Here is a 16996-nt window from a genome sequence, read left to right as displayed (position 1 = left end):
ACCCACAACAAACCCATGCTGGCTATCCCTCAGGATATTGCTGTCAGCTAGTCTGTTAAGGATGGCCTCTTTGATAATCTTTTCCAAGACTTCCCCAGGATAGAGGTCAGGCTGATGGGCCTGTAGTTTGCCGGATCCATTTTTCTCCCTTTCTTGAAGATAGGCACCACATTGGCCTCCTTCTAATTTTCGGGCACTTCACCAGAGCACCAGGAGTTCTCAAAGATCCGTGCCAGGGGCTGAGCTATGATGCTTGCCAGCTCCTTGAGTACCCTGGGGTGTAAACTGTCAGGGTCGAATGACTTGAAGGTGTCCAGCCTCTCAAGATGTTCCTTCCTGAGGTCAGCATTAATGGAGGGTAAGGAATCTCCCTCACCCAGGCCTTCCTGTCCCATAATGGGCAGGGGCGTCCCTTGGAACTGGTGAAAAACCTATGTAAAGTACCCACTTAGCAAGAAACATTTGTGCAGTACAGCTTATTCTGCTGGTGAGTTCAATATTTTTCATGCTATTACAGGATGAAAATGGATTGGTATTTATTGCTAAAAGGTACTGTTCTGAAATGAAAGGCAGAAGCTGAAACTGCTGAAGTCAATACAGAAGAAAAATCTGCAAAAACAAAAAAAAATGATGAAAATCCCGGGACGTCATTCTCCCCCTGTACTCGGCCTTAGTGAGGCCGCAGCTGGAGTACTGTGTCCAGTTTTGGGCTCCACAATTCAAAAAGGATGTGGAGAAGCTTGAGAGAGTCCAGAGAAGAGCCACGTGCATGATCAGAGGTCAGGGAAGCAGACCCTACGATGACAGGCTGAGAGCCCTGGGGCTCTTTAGCCTGAAAAAGCGCAGGCTCAGGGGTGATCTGATGGCCACCTACAAGTTTATCAGGGGTGACCACCAGCATCTGGGGGAACGTTTGTTCACCAGAGCGCCCCAAGGGATGACGAGGTCGAATGGTCACAAACTACTTCAAGATCGTTTCAGGCTGGACATAAGGAAGAACTTCTTTACTGTCCGAGCCCCCAAGGTCTGGAACAGCCTGCCACCGGAGGTGGTTCAAGCGCCTTCATTGAACACCTTCAAGAGCAAACTGGATGCTTATCTTGCTGGGATCCTATGACCCCAGCTGAGTTCCTGCCCTTTGGGCGGGGGGCTGGACTCGATGATCTTCCGAGGTCCCTTCCAGCCCTGATGTCTATGAAATCTATGAAATATGAAATTTACCACTTCCCTCCCCAAAATAATCAATTTTACTCAAATGCAAAATATCTCCCCCCTGGCCTGCAGCAACAGGAAAGCAGAACTTCCCTTTGTTAAGAAGGGAGGGCAGTTTTCTTCCTGCATTACCTGAGCAATCTAATATCAGCACTTTCTCCTCCGCGGAAGTGGAAAAAATCAAAATATCTTCTCTCGGAGTCTCTTTGAGGCAGATATTGGTTGACAAAATGTGTGTTTTGCTTGTAAAATGACCTGCCCGCAGCATGCCTGATGAGCACATTCTGGATAACTAAAAATAAGTAAGAGCTCTGCTACTGTGCTTACTAAGATAGCTCTACCGTGGACAGCGTATGACAAAAAAGGGAGCACTTGCTACAGATTAAGACTCCTTACTGACTCCTTAGAAATTAAAGTGTGCTGGAGGCAGATTTTAGGGGAAAAACACAAGAAAAGAGGGCACTACGCAGCCGGCAAAACAAATAAAACCAAGGTGCCACGTCAGCAAGGCCTTAACTGAATTACGAGCTGTTCATAAACTACATAGCCACTTTACACCGATGCTGACATCTGATAAAAATGAGTACGCACTTTTCTCACTGTACTGTAGAGACCCTGCCAAAAGCAGTCTGTCACTGGCCAGAGAGATGAGTACAGTAAAAACGGCATTACGATTTAGTTACTAAATGCAAATAGAAGGCAGTGGAACAGCAAACATCAATGAAAAATGTAATAAGCTCTTCAGATAAAAAGATTAAGGACTGTAATTTAATTAAATAGAGGACCAACCGTATGCAGGTGACTATCTGGACATATAACAATCCTACAGTGATTGAGGTGCACCTACAAGTTTGCTGATAAAAGCTTTATAAAGGAAGCAATTTATCCTTAGCCTGATACGCAGCAGTTCCATAGATCTCAAACGTTCCCCCGCCCCGGCCCCCAGTTTACATTCTTTATATTAGGATCTTTGTTGGCTTTCAGGGTTTTGTATTTCACCATTAACATATTTTAGAATGTGATTAGGAAAAAGTGCCAATACCTGCTAAATGCCCCAAGCTGCCACGATAGATAAAAATAGTTCCCAGCTTTGTCTCCCGTGTGACAACAGAGTATTTGTTAGAATGCATTAGCTAGCACACGACCACCAATATATTCTAAAAGGCTCAGACTCTACCTTAGGCCTTGTCTTCACCAAATAAAAAAGGCAATTTTTATTTTACAATGTACTGGTTAGCACATGCTAAAATCCCAGTGAAGACAAGGTTTAACGTGGTTAGATGGTCATGGTAAACTCCTCAGCTTTTCTTGTAAGAATTTCCTAGATTTTTAAGGGACTTTTCAAATATCTGAAAAGAGATTTTGAGTCACAAACAAAACCATGGACAAACTGATCTCCAGTATGACCTAATGAGGTCAAATTTAAGGGTCAGTCCTACAAAGGTTTAAGCATATGAAGAATTGTACTTAAGTGAGTAATCAGGGAAGAAAACTGCTGGAGCTTGGCCTCTGCCTAATCTGCAAAGTCACAGAGCAACTTTTTCCACAAATGGACTTCAAGGCCCAGGGGAACCACACCATCCTTGACCTCCCCGTGCAAGATGGAGTTTCTTTTCTACTTGGGAGAACTTTTATAATCTTTGGACTTTCCTCTGCCTGAAGAAGGGTGCTTGGATCCAAAAGCTTGCAAACAAAGACATTTTTTTTTGCTATTATTTAGTTGGTCTAATAAAAGACATCGCCGCTACCACAAGAATTTTCTCTGCTTCTTAGTCTTATTTAGGGACAACTCATACTTAAATCTGTGCAGGACAGGGTTCCTTGTACAAACATTAAAATATGACTGTATTTAAATGAATCATTTATAGATACACACCTTGGTTTTTCCCTGCCAAATGACCATGTAGGACTATAGAAACTTTAAAAACAAATACACCTACAACTTTTCAATTAAACTCAGAAAATAGTTTTAAAGTGGATGGCCAAAACCAGGTCTGCTTGGCTGCAGAACTCACACGTTAGCCTATGAGATGCTGGCTATACCAGCACCAATCGAGCACGATGTTTAAGCCAGTGAGTCTCAAGAAGGGTGTTGTGGGATCCTTTATGGGTGCCTCAAGGTGCCACACAATATTCGCATTGTTAGGTGTTCAAACACCTACATGATGCTTGAGATACATCCCAGAAATTTCAAATAGGAATCAAGAAGGTCCAAACCATTCTGACCTGCTGATCTTCCCGAGTTCTTTGCAATGGAACAATTGCTCTAGTACTTTTCCAGTTAAGAAAACAAGTGAAAGTGAAGAGCTGGGACTTTTCAAGGGGGGCCCTGAGTCTAAAAAGGTCAGGTCAGGAATCCCTGGCTTACGCATATGCCTAACTCTAAGCATGTGTGTAGTCCTCTTGAAATCATTGAGCCTTATTTGTGTGCTTCAGGTTAAGCACCTGCTTCGGAGTGGTGCAGGATTATGATAGACTCCTCAGGGCCTTGATGGATCAAGACCCTTAATGCCAACCCTCTAGGACAGGGCTGTCCAGTTTCAAAGAAGCATGGACCACACACACTACTGGTCATGGGCCCCGGGATGCACACTGTTAGGCCACATATCATGCGGGCTCCTGGGACCCCCATGCTGCACAAGCAGCAAAACTGCCTCTGTTGCAGGAGCCCCCACCCTGCTGTGCAAGCCCATTCCTTTGCCCTGCAAGCAGCTTGAGCTCCCACCAGACACACACACACACACACGAACACACCCCACGCTGCTGTGCAGGCAGCCCAAGCCACCTCCAGCTTACTTGGCCACCTCCAGCTGTGCTGCCCTGCTCCGAAGACTCCTGCCACCACCTGCCAGGCAGCCCTGCTCTTGTGGTATAGACAGATGTAACATCTGATGGTCTTTAAATGCAGCTGCACTTCGAAGCTCTTCAGAAGCACAGCACTTCAGGGCCCTGGCTACACGTTCAAATGAAAGCTGGCAAAAAAACAGCTATAGAGTTGTTACACATTTTCAAGCACCAACTTTATAGCAGATTGTCGTCTTTGTTTTTTATAGCTGGCTAGTCACTTTTATCATGTGGTAATTACTTTGCACGAATGGCTGGTCTGAATTTATTGCCGTTAAATTCAGAACATATGAAATGTGTAGCAGGACCTCAACTGCCGACACATGTACGATTCCCTGCCCACGAGGCCCTGGCTGAAGGGCTCCAAAACTGCTGTGGCTGCATGCGGCAGCATGCTCTCCAGCCAGGGGATTACAACAGGGGGCTACTGTGTCCTGCTGCTCTGCTTGCCCTCTCCCCATCCCCAATGCTTTCAAGAAGTGACTGCTTGATCAGGGATTCTTTTGGGAGCGCTTCCACCATTTTTGGAGCGCTTCTGAGGGCAGGTATGACTCTCCGCTTGCCCTTTGGCGTGCTTCAAAGTCATCTGCAATGCTCCGAATGTTAGATCTGTCCACCCTCTAGGCAGACCTGGACACAGACCTGGGTGAACCAAGCAGCCACTTGGGGTCCGGATAGAAAATGGTAATTTTTTTTCTGTTGTCTGATTATTATTAGCATTATCTCCAGCAAAGCGGGGCCTGATACTAAATGTTCACCGGGGGCCGCCGGCAGTCTAGGTACGGTGCTAGCTCTAGGCCACGCACAGGTTGCATCAGACAGACATGACTGCAAGCCCATAATCCATTACTTACGAAGCACTGTTTTATCAGAGTAAGATATGATTGTTACTCAAAGGGCTTCTAATACTTCACCTTGATCCCAATTCTATATAAGTAAGATCAAAGCAACATTATTGGCAGGGCTTGGTCTACAGGCCACAGATGACTCAGCCCTGAGGTGGGACTATTGTAAAATGTTGCATGCAAACATTTTTAATCGTGTCCATCAACACCTGCACCTGTTCACTGCCCAGATGAACTTCAGAAAGTTGGAACTTGGTCAATCTTTAAATCAATTTTTTGTTGATAACCAGTTGCTACAGTTGCTGCTTTGGCTCCATGTTCTGAGATCCCCCCCCTGACTCTAGTGGCGTTAGACAGCCGTCAGCCTTACAGCTGTGGAGATGTCCATGCCCAAGTCATAAGAGCAGTAGCATCACAGTAGCTGTGGTGGTCCAGGGAATATGTGAGAAGCAAGATCTATCTGGTAATATCTTTGATCAGACCAGCTCTATAGTTGGCAGAGATGTCCAGGCACAAGTGCCCTTCCCTTAGGTCACAAGAAAAGTACCTCTCCCAACTAATGAGCCGTTCCAATAAAAGATTCAATAGAATCTGGGTTCTTCCCAAGGCAAGGCTACAAAGACTTGGTGAACTTGGAGGGGGTACGTGAGCAAGACACGCCAGCTGTTTGCTGTGGCTGCTGTTTCAAAGGGGATCACTTCTCTGATCAACTGTGTGGGACTGCACCTGTGCTCCTGCTCCATCAGAGAGAGTGTGCCTTTAGGGGCAAAAGTGACAGCCGCCAGTTGAGTGGCTTGTTCTTAATATGGCAACCTATTAAGAACAGTAAACCATCCCAAAGCAAATAATCCGGTTCTGCTGCATTACCAAACAAATCCTCCCCTTGAGTCATAAAAGTCAGTCCAAGTAAGAACATCTAGCTTTGAGGTTTACCTTTTCACTATGAATGTGCTTCAAGGACAAGAGAATTGCCCTTTAACCTGCAGAAAATGGCAGCAGGATGTGGTGACTTGTGCAATACCAGCATATCCTAGTAATCAATACGCCCAGCCAACTTATATTACAATTTCACAGGTAAACAGAGACCACAGAATTCTTTATTACACAATCATACTTTCCCACGAAAAAAATTATCTACGTCAAGCAGAATGCACTAGGAATCAAGATTAACAAATGAAAACTGCTGTTAAGAATAGAGGTCAAGGTACATAGCCTTAGTTTCTTTGTAAAAACAGCGATTTTTTATCTACAGCAAAGGCATCAAACATATGGCCCTGTGGGCCAGATCCGGCTCGTGGAGCTCCGTTATCCAGCCTACCAAGCTACTGGTGGGCCACCAGGAGCTGGGGAGAAGTGGCCTGCTGCAGAATCCAGGGTCCTTGGGCTCCAGTGGACATGGCGATTGGATGCAGGAGGGCAAGTGAGGGCTGATTCAGCCCCAGTCACTCTCCAGCCACTTTGCCCATAGCTAGTGCTGTGGCCCCATGTCCTCAGCTGCTGGCCCCATTGCCACCATGTGCCCCATGCCAGAGGTAGAGCTGCTACTGTGGCATGAGATATGTCGGAGTGGCAGCCCAAGCTAGAGCTGCCACCACTACGTGCCCCGGGCTTGATCTGGCCCCCAGGGAGTCCAAGGTCTGGATCCAGTGCAGGGCACAAGGTGAGTTTGACACCTCTGGTGTACAGCATTAATGCGCATCACTTCTCTGACATTCGTGGTCACTGATGGGTGCCCGAAACCAGTGGCTGTGATGTGACAAAACACACTGCAGTGCTTGCTGTGCCCTCTGAGGACAGACCAGGTCCTTTGTTAGAACAGAGAGGAGACCTCAAAGAGTGCTGAGCATAAAGCTGAACTGGGATTTGATATGCAATGAGTGCAGAGCAAGGTCTCCCATTTGTACTAGCAAATGCAAGCAGCCTCTTTTCCTTCCAGACACAGTTCGCTGAGCGCACACGACTATTTTCCACCCCTCGTGGCTCAGATAACGGTGGAGGCCTCATCTCGTGCCAGCCTTTGTGATCCCCTCTATGTACCTAAGCAAAAGTCTAGGGCTACCAGTCAGCAAATAAGGGAACTTCCTAGTCATTCTTAGCCCTTTTTCCTTTCCACGATACTAAAACCAAGCCAGGACTAACAGATTTAAGACAGTCTGACCTTGACAACCCAGGGGCAGGAACAAACCTGAGTCTCAAGGATACAGACAGAAGCTAAGCTATAAAAGGCTTAATGAAATTGTTGAAATGGGAGGAAGCAAAACCATATTTGATGCCTGAACTTAAAAATATATATACATCTTCAGTCCCATTTTTAACTTTTCCTCATTCTGCCTCAGTGATGACTGAGGGGTGAGGAAGAGAAAAGGAATTCTCTTCATCTAAGTCTCTTCCTTTGCCACTTACCCGAGTGGCTATGCATCAAGCCACAACTAACTTTGGAAAACGAAGCGAGTTGTTGGGAGACAAAATTTTGGTCTCTCTGACGGGCTTAAAATATGCAGTGAAGTGACCTTCCACACGTACCCAGCACGCATGTTGTTAGCTCCGATGTTGACCAGTGGGAGCTTGGGACACAACGCCTCCAGCCTTATTCCAAAGCTTATGCAAAAACTTGAAATCATTTCAAGACACGACAACAGTATCTAGCTGAATAATAACCAGTCCTTGGGAAATCTTAAGAAAAAGTATGATAGGCTGCCTCAGCAGGCTCATAGCGAGTGATCTGGATGTGACTGAGTGCCAGCCTCTCACTTTCTAGGTCAGCAGAGGCTGGAAATGCGGTAGTGCATTTAGCCTATAGAAACCAAGGCACTAGCAATGCTCGAGTTTGTACACAACCAAGTCAGTCAATTTTTTTTTAGGCAGCTGGGCAGAATGCACCTGTTTTTTGTACTGCTAACCTTGCTGGTGTCTTGCAGTGTTCATTGTTCACATACTTGGCGTGATTACAAAAGGCACGCCGTCTGACCCCACAACAAACAAGGCATCTATCATTCAGATGGATGAAAGGACTGAGACAAGGACCTTGGGTGTAACATGGTTAGAGTCTGTAGGGTCTGTCTCCAAAACTTGGTAAAAGCCTTTGGCAGTGCCAGGTTATAGTCTGCTTATGGCAAATGTGATCACCTTCCATCCACGCGACCAAATGTTGCCCCTGCTGTAATCAGATCAGGGACAGCTAGGTTGTAACTGGATTCCCTGATTCAATTATAGTTGTAGGAAGTGTCAGACTCTGCAGAACTGTGTTGGCAATAGCTATGGCAGTTGTCAGTGAGGAGTGGGGTCGGGGAAAGCAGTGCAGAACACACTCCCATGCGTCTATGCCAGCAAAACTCCTGGATTGTGGTATGTGCACTGGGGCACCTGAACTTATGTCATTTGGAGCCACGGGGCCAGGGCATATCCATGGTGCAAAGTTACAGAGGCAGCAGCATGCCCAAACATTACACTGCTTCACACATGCTAACCCTCAAGCAGGAGAGATATAGTCACATGGTGCTGGGAGCTGCCAAATTAGCACCATCTGCAAGGGGAAAAGGGGATGCTAATTAGCCTGCCCACATCCCACAGAATTCCTAATTAGCCTGTCTACATCTCCACTCCAGGGAGGGAGATGGTAAGCAAGGAGCAATGCAGCAAGTTTGGGCATGCCACTGCCTGCTACAGTAAGGGCAAGCCTATGCCACACACTTCCTGTGCCTGAAGAAAAATGCTACATGTTCACTAGGAGGCTCTGCTGACATAGCTGTGGTGGCCTAAACAGAACAACAGAGGATTTTCTAATGCAGACAAGCCCATAGTTCCCGCTCAGAGACTTGGAAGTGACCATCAAAAAATGGAAGAACAAAGAGGGAGCTGTTTGATACAGTATTTTCCCAAAAGAGAATATTTCAGCAGAACTGAAGAGATCATATGAACACAATAAAGAATCCCATAAATGCCAACATGTGCACACCAGTCTCCCAAGTGATGCGTGCCCTGCTTCTTAGTTTTCTTTTAAAGCATCCAGTACTAACCCTAAGTAGGGTGACAGGGTATGGGGCTAGAAGGACTGCTGTTCTGACCCAGTGTGGCAACTGTTGTTTCTTATGTCATGTTCATCTTACCATATGACCAAGATAACTATCAGGATCTAGGAACTTTCTTTCCTTCATGGGGAAATAGCCCAGAACAGCTACTACAGGTGCACCAAGCTAGTTTTATCCTGATTAGCTCAAGTAGAAGTAGCAGCAGAGACCACACACAGTCACTCCTGGCACAGAACAGTGATTCTCAACCGGGGTGCTATGAGATCCCTTCAAGGGAGCCACAATGCCCAGCCCCTGCATGAAGAGGTAAGCACTCTCCTCTCTCCGTCCAGCATCCCGTGCCTGCCCCTGCTTTCTACAGACAAGCGGTGCCTGCGGTGGGTGCTCTGGCAGCTCTCATTGCTCCCCAATGCCCTAGCAGCCCTTTTGCTGGTCACCTCATGTGTGGAGCAGTGTTCCCCAAGTGAGGGGTGGTGGCAAGCAGGCCGACAGGGGCTGCAAAACTGCACTATTTGGCTTGGCTTGTTCACCCACGCTCCCAAGGCTGGTGAGATGCTGGAAGAGCAACTTCAGTGACATGGCCTGCCCCTCTCCTTCGGGTACAGACCTGTGGCAGGGGGAAGGCGGATGGTGAGCAGAGCCGAGTGGGGTGAGGTCCAGCCCCTGCCTCCCTTAAAACAATTAGAGCAGTGATTTTCAATCTCATGGTCTCCCTCCATAACCATTCTGAATTTGGATTTGATCTCAGCGATCCTCAGCCATGGTGCTGCTAAATTAGGAATAGTCATGTAAGGGTGCCTTGAGGCTAAAAGGGCTGAGAACTATTGGCATAGAATAATGTGTGTCCACACAGAGAGCTAGTGCAAAATGGCTTCTGGGCTCTACATTCAAATTCTAGTTTATCTAGACATAGTGTCTCCAGGTAGACAGGACGCTGCTCACTGCAGGGAGGCCTGGGGAGAGGAATCCATCCTGCAGACACAGTCTAGATCTACATCAGCTTTTTATGGGACACACTTTCACACCATCACAATCAGTCCAGCTCCACTGGTGGCAGGAAGAGTGGGAATACATGGAAAAGCAGTGGGACACCAACAGTTCTACTGTCTCATCCAGCCCAGCTAGGACAGGGCGAGATCAGGGGAGTCAAAGATATGGCCCGCAGAGCCCCATAATGCAGCCCCTGGTGCTGCCTCTGGGCCCGGAGTTGACCCATGCACAGGACCTGGGATACATGCTGCATACAACACCCACACCGGCCAGCCCAGGACCCATGCCACACACAGTAGTTATATACAGCTGGTCCGGGACATGGGTCGTACGTGGTGCCTGCCCCAGCCAGTCCAGGACACATGCAGCGTTCACTCCAGACGCTCCAGGGCCCATGCTGTACACAGTGCCCCCAGGGGCAGGCACTGTATGCCATGAGTCCTGGACGAGGACCAGGACCAGTGCTGGGGCACACACCACATGCAGTACGTGCCCCAGACTGGCTGGAGCAGGTACCGTGTGCCCTAAATCCGACATGCAGGTTCATGGGGTGGGAGGGGAGGGTACGAACAACACAGGTCTGTAGGCCCGATCTAGCCTGCAAGTCAGTCACACATCATTCATCTGGCCCATGGACCGGCCCCGCACCACTCATCCAGCCCATGGGGCCAGATGAGTCTAGAGGACCAGGCAGGAAAACATTTCCCTGTCTGCATTAACACTCCCACTACTGCTAACACTGGACAAGCTGCATCAGTGCAAGAACGGAAGACTTCCTAAGAAAAGCTAGGGGAAGGCAGGGGTGGTTAGCCGCGTTCATCTGAGTCTCGCAGTTGATAGGGCACAGTGGCACCTTAAAGACTGAATGGTTCACAGAGGCATGAACTCATGCAGGCAACAACCTATTTCATCTGGTGCTAAGAATGGACAGTTAGTAAAGGCAAGGCCTAAAATGTTCTGGGCTTATCTTACAAGGAGACAGGTGAAGTCTGATGTCATTTCTCCATCCGTATGGATACAACATGGTCACTTCTGATGCCGTACCTGACCAATGCTCAAATTCCAGGGAACATTTTGAGCGTTTGGGTGAAATCCAACTGATCTGGAGGGAAGTATAAAAACCAGAGAGGGGAAATGGGAGGCACACTGAGGGCCTACCATGTGGGCAGCAGAGCAAAGGACTCAGGTACCTCTCTGACTCTACGGAGCAAAAAGGGGTTGACGATGCTACTGAACATAATATCCCCTGTTCATCCCCAAAATAGAGTTTAACCCATTAATTCCTTGAAACACTTCTCTTCCAGACAGTAAAAGGGAAATGAGCATAGTGGAGGAAGGGAGGTATACAGAGGTAGAGTGGGGTATGGTGGCATAGATGGACCCTCTGTCAAGGGGGAACACACACAACCCCAGGAAGACGGGAACAACGGAGGACTCTGATAAAGAGTGGGAAGCAGAATGTGGTTATTGGAATAACCAAGCCCTGGAATCGGTGGGGAAAAACGAAGTGCACACAACCCTGGCACAGGAGAGAGAAGGCGAAATCCTGGTATCGTAAGGAGCCCTGCTATCCGAAGACATGTGCAGCTCCTCAAAATACCCTGGCAAAGCAGAGAATCCCAACCAGTACAATGCACTACTACTACACGGGAACCTAACCGCACAGGGGCTATCAACCCCCCTGTGATAAAAGCGTGAATCAGAGCTGGAACATTTTTTATCTTTATTTTTTTACAAGCCTCTCCTCTTTTGCACTCCTCTCCTCTTTCACAAAAGAGTTATAAGAGGAACTACATGTACCCATTGCTTTATGGGTGTTATAAACATTGGCTAGAATGGTCAAAACAAAAAAAAAAAAAAAAAAAAAAAAATTCACAAATGATACCACATTATGGGGCAAAGTAAACACGCTAGAGGGTAGAGAACGAATCCAGGAGGATCTGGACAGGCTGGAAAGTGGGTGGAACAGAACAGGATGCAGTTCCATGAGGACAAATGCAAAGTGCTGCACCTAGGAAGAAGGAATCACCAGCACGCTTCCAGGCTGGGGGACGACCTTCTCAGCAGCACAGCAGCGGAAAGGGATCTTGGAGTCATTGTTGACACCAAGATGAACAGGAGTCATCAGTGTGATGAAGAGATCAGTAAAGCTAACCACACTTCATCACACATTAGCAGATGGATGATGAACAAGTCCAAGGAGGTGAAATTTCCCCTCTGTTGCGGCATTGGTCAGGCCACAGTTGGAGTACTGCATCCAGTTTTAGGCGCTGCACTTCAAAAGGGATGTGGACAACCTTGAGAGGGTTCAGAGGAGGGCCACTCGTATGGTTAGAGGCCTGCAGGCAAAATCCTACAAGGAGAGATTGAAGGCCCTGGATCTCTTCAGCCTCCACAAGAGAAGACTGAGAGGTGATCCTGTAGCTGCTTACATGAGCAGCACGGAATAGGAGATGCCCTGTTTACCTGGGCACCCCTTGGAGTAATCAGGAACAATGGCCACAAACTGACGGAGAACAGATTTAGGTTGGACATCAAGAAGAACTTCTTTAGGGTGAGGGTTGCCAAAATCTGGAATGGGCTTCCAAGGGAGGTGGTGCTCTCCCCTGCCTTGGGGGTCTTTAAGAGGAGGTTGGACATGCACCTGGCAGGGGTCATCTGATCCCAGCGCTCTTTCCTGCCCCGGGCAGGAGGTTGGACTCGAAGATCTGCTACGGTCCCTTCTGACCCAAACATCTATGAATCTATGAGTCCATGACCTCTGGAGGTGCCTTCCAACCTTACTTTTCTATGATTCAAGAATGGGCAGCATAATTCTGCCATTGCAGATTACAAAGTCTTCTGAATCCCCAAGGTGCCGTCCCACAAGCCTCCGCCTTATACTTTAGAGGTATAATCATAATCCTGTGCTCACAGTGCAATATGCAGTTTAACTAGCTTGCATTTTGAGATGGTTACAATGATAAAAGCAAATATTGGTAACAATCAATCATACTCACAGTTCCAGGCCTTGTGAAGTCAATACTATGCGCTACACTTTGCCGCATCTGATTACTAAACAAGCGAACGCAGACACTCTGAAGATATTCCGGCGTGATCTAAAATAACGGAACAAACCAAGCACATAAAGTTACATAATATCTCCTTTTTCTTCTGTCACGCTCTGGTCCTGGAGGTAGTTTTACCAGTTGTTGTCAGAAACGGAGCCCTTAAAATGAGTTCATTTATAGAACAACACGTTCTACCCTGCAGACCAGAAACCTATGCTTGAAAATGGACAAAAATGGAACAGCTTTTTCATTTAGAAATACTTAGGACATTCTTCGGACTTGGTCTTGCCTACAAGACAAAGGAAAAATTCATCACACTGAAGCCTGCATAGACCTTTTCCTTGGATAAAAGATAAATGGTGACATGGTCAATAATATGCTGTAGAATATCTCATTGCAACCAAGCCTATCCAAATGGCAGCTCTCCCACCACACCAAGAACCACCCAGAAAAGAGAGAAAGTATGAATTATATAGGATGTAATTTGTGTTTCCTTTCATACAATCCGAAGGTCATTACACCAGTGGGCTTTATGGCTTAAAGAAAATGAAATCACAGCGGACCTGCCTATTGCAGGGAAATGATCACCGCTCCCCTGTATTTACCAAGGGCAGTGAGTGATACTGCGAGCATGCTCATTCCTCATCCTCCAGGGTTTAAAAGTTTCTTCCTCTCTATGGACTCCCAAATTGTGATAACGTGTCCCAGACTCCCTAACAGCAGCAGGAGCAAGGCTCCTGGCAGTCCAGTGTGGAGCTATCCCTATCCCCCAACCCTCATGATCTTAACAAGCAAAGACCCAGGGAGCTGTCAAACCCTTTAATCAGAATGAATGCTATACATCTAATGGGACTGCACTTAAATGTTCAAAACCCCTCTGATGAACAACAGCAGCAGTAACAGTATGTGGCTCAAGAGTGCCATCAGCTGGGCAGATCTGGGAAGGATGAAATGATTGTGCAATTTTGGCTTCTGGAGCAAATGGAAACAAAAATCAAAACACTAGGTTACCGAGCCGGGCGTTCTCGGCTCAGTTCCATGTAAAAAAACAGAGGGAATCACTGTGGACAGCACTAAAGTAGGGAACAGAAAGGTGCAAAGACACAACTGGATATTTGCTCCTAATCTCCAAAGCCAATGTGAAAGCAGGTGCCTTTCCCAACCTGCCCTAAAACAAAGTTTGGATGTTGGACGGGATAACAGCTGCTGCTGGTAACCCACCAGAAGCAAACAGTTCCCACTACCACGCAGTGCTCCCAAAGTGACACAGAGGCACGTCAGTGAGCCCTATGCTACCACCACCCTGGCAACCCAACAAGTCTCTGGAAGATGCAGGGAGGCAGTCATCATGAAGAACAGTCTCCATGCTGTCCTAAATGATGCCAGACCACCTGCCCTAACTCAGGAGACAAAAGCAGGAGGTTTACACTCCTCACACTCTTTACCTGGAGTGAGGCTGTGGGTTCCAGACACGGATCCAGGCCGCTCTGCGCAGGCAGCGATTCACTTCTTTCCCATTTTTGTCCTTTACTAACTAAATTAACAACACGCAGGTGAAGCAGGAAGCTTAACATTACCTTTGTGCCACTTGATTCCAAGTCACCTGTGGAAGTGGTCGGGCTGTGGTGTGAATCAGAGTCTCACGGTAACACATATCTGCACCAGCTTTCTGAGGGCTGCCGCAGTCTGTGTCACAGTCAGTGCTGCTCCTGCGATTGCTGTCCCCGCTGCACCCCCTGAGCCCACCTTGCGAGGGGTGGTACGCTGGCCCTAAACTGTTTCTGAGCCCTTGGATTTTTGCGGCACTCTCTTGTAGCATCTTTGTCCCACCACAGCAGTGTGCTACGTACTAAATGCTGGATGCATCCATACAGGCAGGTGGCTGTAAAACTCAGTGCATACCTCGGAGGTATTATATTTCCATTTTTTTTTCTTTTTAATAGCAACAAGTACACATGGGAGTCTCCTCTTACCATCTTGCCACTGACTGTGGCCTCGAGGGAATCAACCAGCTCAGCAGTAACCCCGATGAGATTGTGATAGTCTGCCTGGATTTTATTAAAGCGCTTCACGTAGGTCATGCTTCTGCGGTCAGCTTCCACGAGCTGCTGATGAAGCTGCTGCAACATTTCTATCAAGAGGTTGAGAAACAACAACAAAAACCCTTAGTCTTCCAGGAAAAATAACAGAAAATCTGAAGCATGCTGGTAGAAGAATAGCTTGACCTGTTACCAGGGGGTAATTTTTTATTCACAAGGTGGACTTCAAATAAACTGTACCAAGGGCATGGCTTGGCTGCTGGTTTGTCCCTGTTACATTGCATCAGAGCTTAGCTGGGCCTATTCTTCTTGCCCTGTTTGCTCAATGAAACCACAATCACAAATGCTCCCATAGTTACAAACTGCATCACTGCAATTACCAGATTGTGGCAGGCTTGAAGATGCTGCTCAGCACAGAGGCCAGGATCTGGTTATATAAAACCCTCTAGCTTTTCAGACACAAAGTAAAAACCAGAAGAAAGTGCGTGATAAAAGTGAACATGTATTTGATTAAAGGGTCTCTGGCTATGACAACGTTTTGGACAATTTTGTATTTTGCTTCTGTGCTCCAAGTCCTCCAATCCCACAGCAGAGGGAAGAGGTTTCCAGCTGGCTTTGCAGAATTACCACAGTTCAACAGCATTTGGCCAGCATCCAGACCCTGTGTTCGGGGGTGAAAGAACTCAGAGCAGACTAATTACAGGATAATTTTTGAAGAATTGCCCTTCGCTGCCTTGTAACTAGACTACTGCAATGCGCTCAGAGTCATCTACAACAGCAGCAGATAAAACATTTTCACACAGAAGAGGGTTTTTTTCCTTCCAAGTCAGAACTGTCACTTCAGACACAAACCAGCAAAAGAAGAAAGGTCGCTGAGCCATTCGCTTGCAGACAGCCGTTCTGGTGCCTGGGGTGGTGTGCTATTAGTGGGAGAGTGCCCTATAATAAAACTTGAGAGGGCCATTTTTGTAAAAATGCGGTGGTGCAGCACCTTTCGTGGCGGGGTAAATCCTAGGTGTTGTCCATTTTAGATTTAAAGAGCAAGAGTTAGCTAGTTCACGGGATTACAAAAGAATGCAATCTTAAATGTCCTAGGACAATTTCTATCCCAGTCTCCTGCATGGCTGTCCACAGAATTTGACAAAATCCCCTAGAGCTGCCTGCCTCCAGCGACCTCAGTTGTCTCCAGTGGTGGTAACTTCATCACATCCTTTGGCAAGCGATTCCATTGCTCGGCTGACTTGGTCGGTAACAAAACTGGGTAACTGAGAAAACGATGCCACTTTTCCTGTATTGGCATGCCTTCTGCACCAAAAAGGATGCTAAGGCATGTTAATGAGTGACATATCGATACATGTTCTTTTCAATTCAGTTACTCTTTAGGTAAACAGCACCAAAATTCAGCCTTAACAAGGCTGCCATAAGCTTTCAAGCGTGCTTCCTGTATCTCTGCCGGTGATCATTATCACATTACCGACTACCAATAAGGGCATAAAATTGCAAACGCCACTTGAGAATTTAACATCCTGAGTCACAGTGAACGCTGCCACGAGCTGACAGAGGGACTGTGCAAGCACAGCTGGTTTTATGGTCTTGCTAAGATTCTGTGTTAAAATAACTAGACGAAACTCCAACTTTATTCTGATGCTACAATGATGTGATGGTTACGTATCTGTAAGAGGACAGAATCCCCTCTGTGGCACTTTCTGACATCCGAGTTTCAGAGACCCAATTTTTTTTTACTACCGAAAAGCAGACAGAACTAGGACTCCTTATCCACAGATGTCAGAGATTCGTGGAGTGTCAGCAAAGTATTCAGAGCACGCCAACGGATGCGCGGGCAAAAAAAGCACAAACAGGTGATTAAAATACAAAATGGAGTCATAAGAATGACACCCTCTTCCCAGCTTTGTTCTGTGAGCCTGAACAAATCTTTTTGACTCCTAATGCTGCTTGTCTCTCTGAAATGTGGCAGTACCTCCCACCAT

The 16996-nt window shown here is 47.0% G+C and overlaps 1 protein-coding gene across 6 annotated transcripts in view; it reads right to left on the bottom strand.

The window, feature by feature from the left end:
• Positions 1 to 16996, bottom strand: part of ARMC9 (armadillo repeat containing 9) — a 94108-nt gene that overhangs the window by 57962 nt on the left and 19150 nt on the right. For all 6 annotated transcript variants that reach the window (XM_025202718.1, XM_025202720.1, XM_025202719.1 and 3 more), the window contains 2 exons: positions 14943 to 15100; positions 12919 to 13017 (listed from right to left, as the gene is read on the bottom strand). In XM_025202718.1, the coding sequence (XP_025058503.1) occupies positions 12919 to 13017; positions 14943 to 15100 (257 nt within the window). The remainder of the gene's footprint in view (positions 1 to 12918; positions 13018 to 14942; positions 15101 to 16996) is intronic.

Source organism: Alligator sinensis, unplaced genomic scaffold (genome assembly GCF_000455745.1).
Source record: "Alligator sinensis unplaced genomic scaffold, ASM45574v1 scaffold301_1, whole genome shotgun sequence".
NCBI classification, from domain to species: domain Eukaryota; kingdom Metazoa; phylum Chordata; order Crocodylia; family Alligatoridae; genus Alligator; species Alligator sinensis.
Note: the sequence above shows the minus strand (reverse complement) of the source record. Positions and strands in the feature narration are given on the sequence as shown.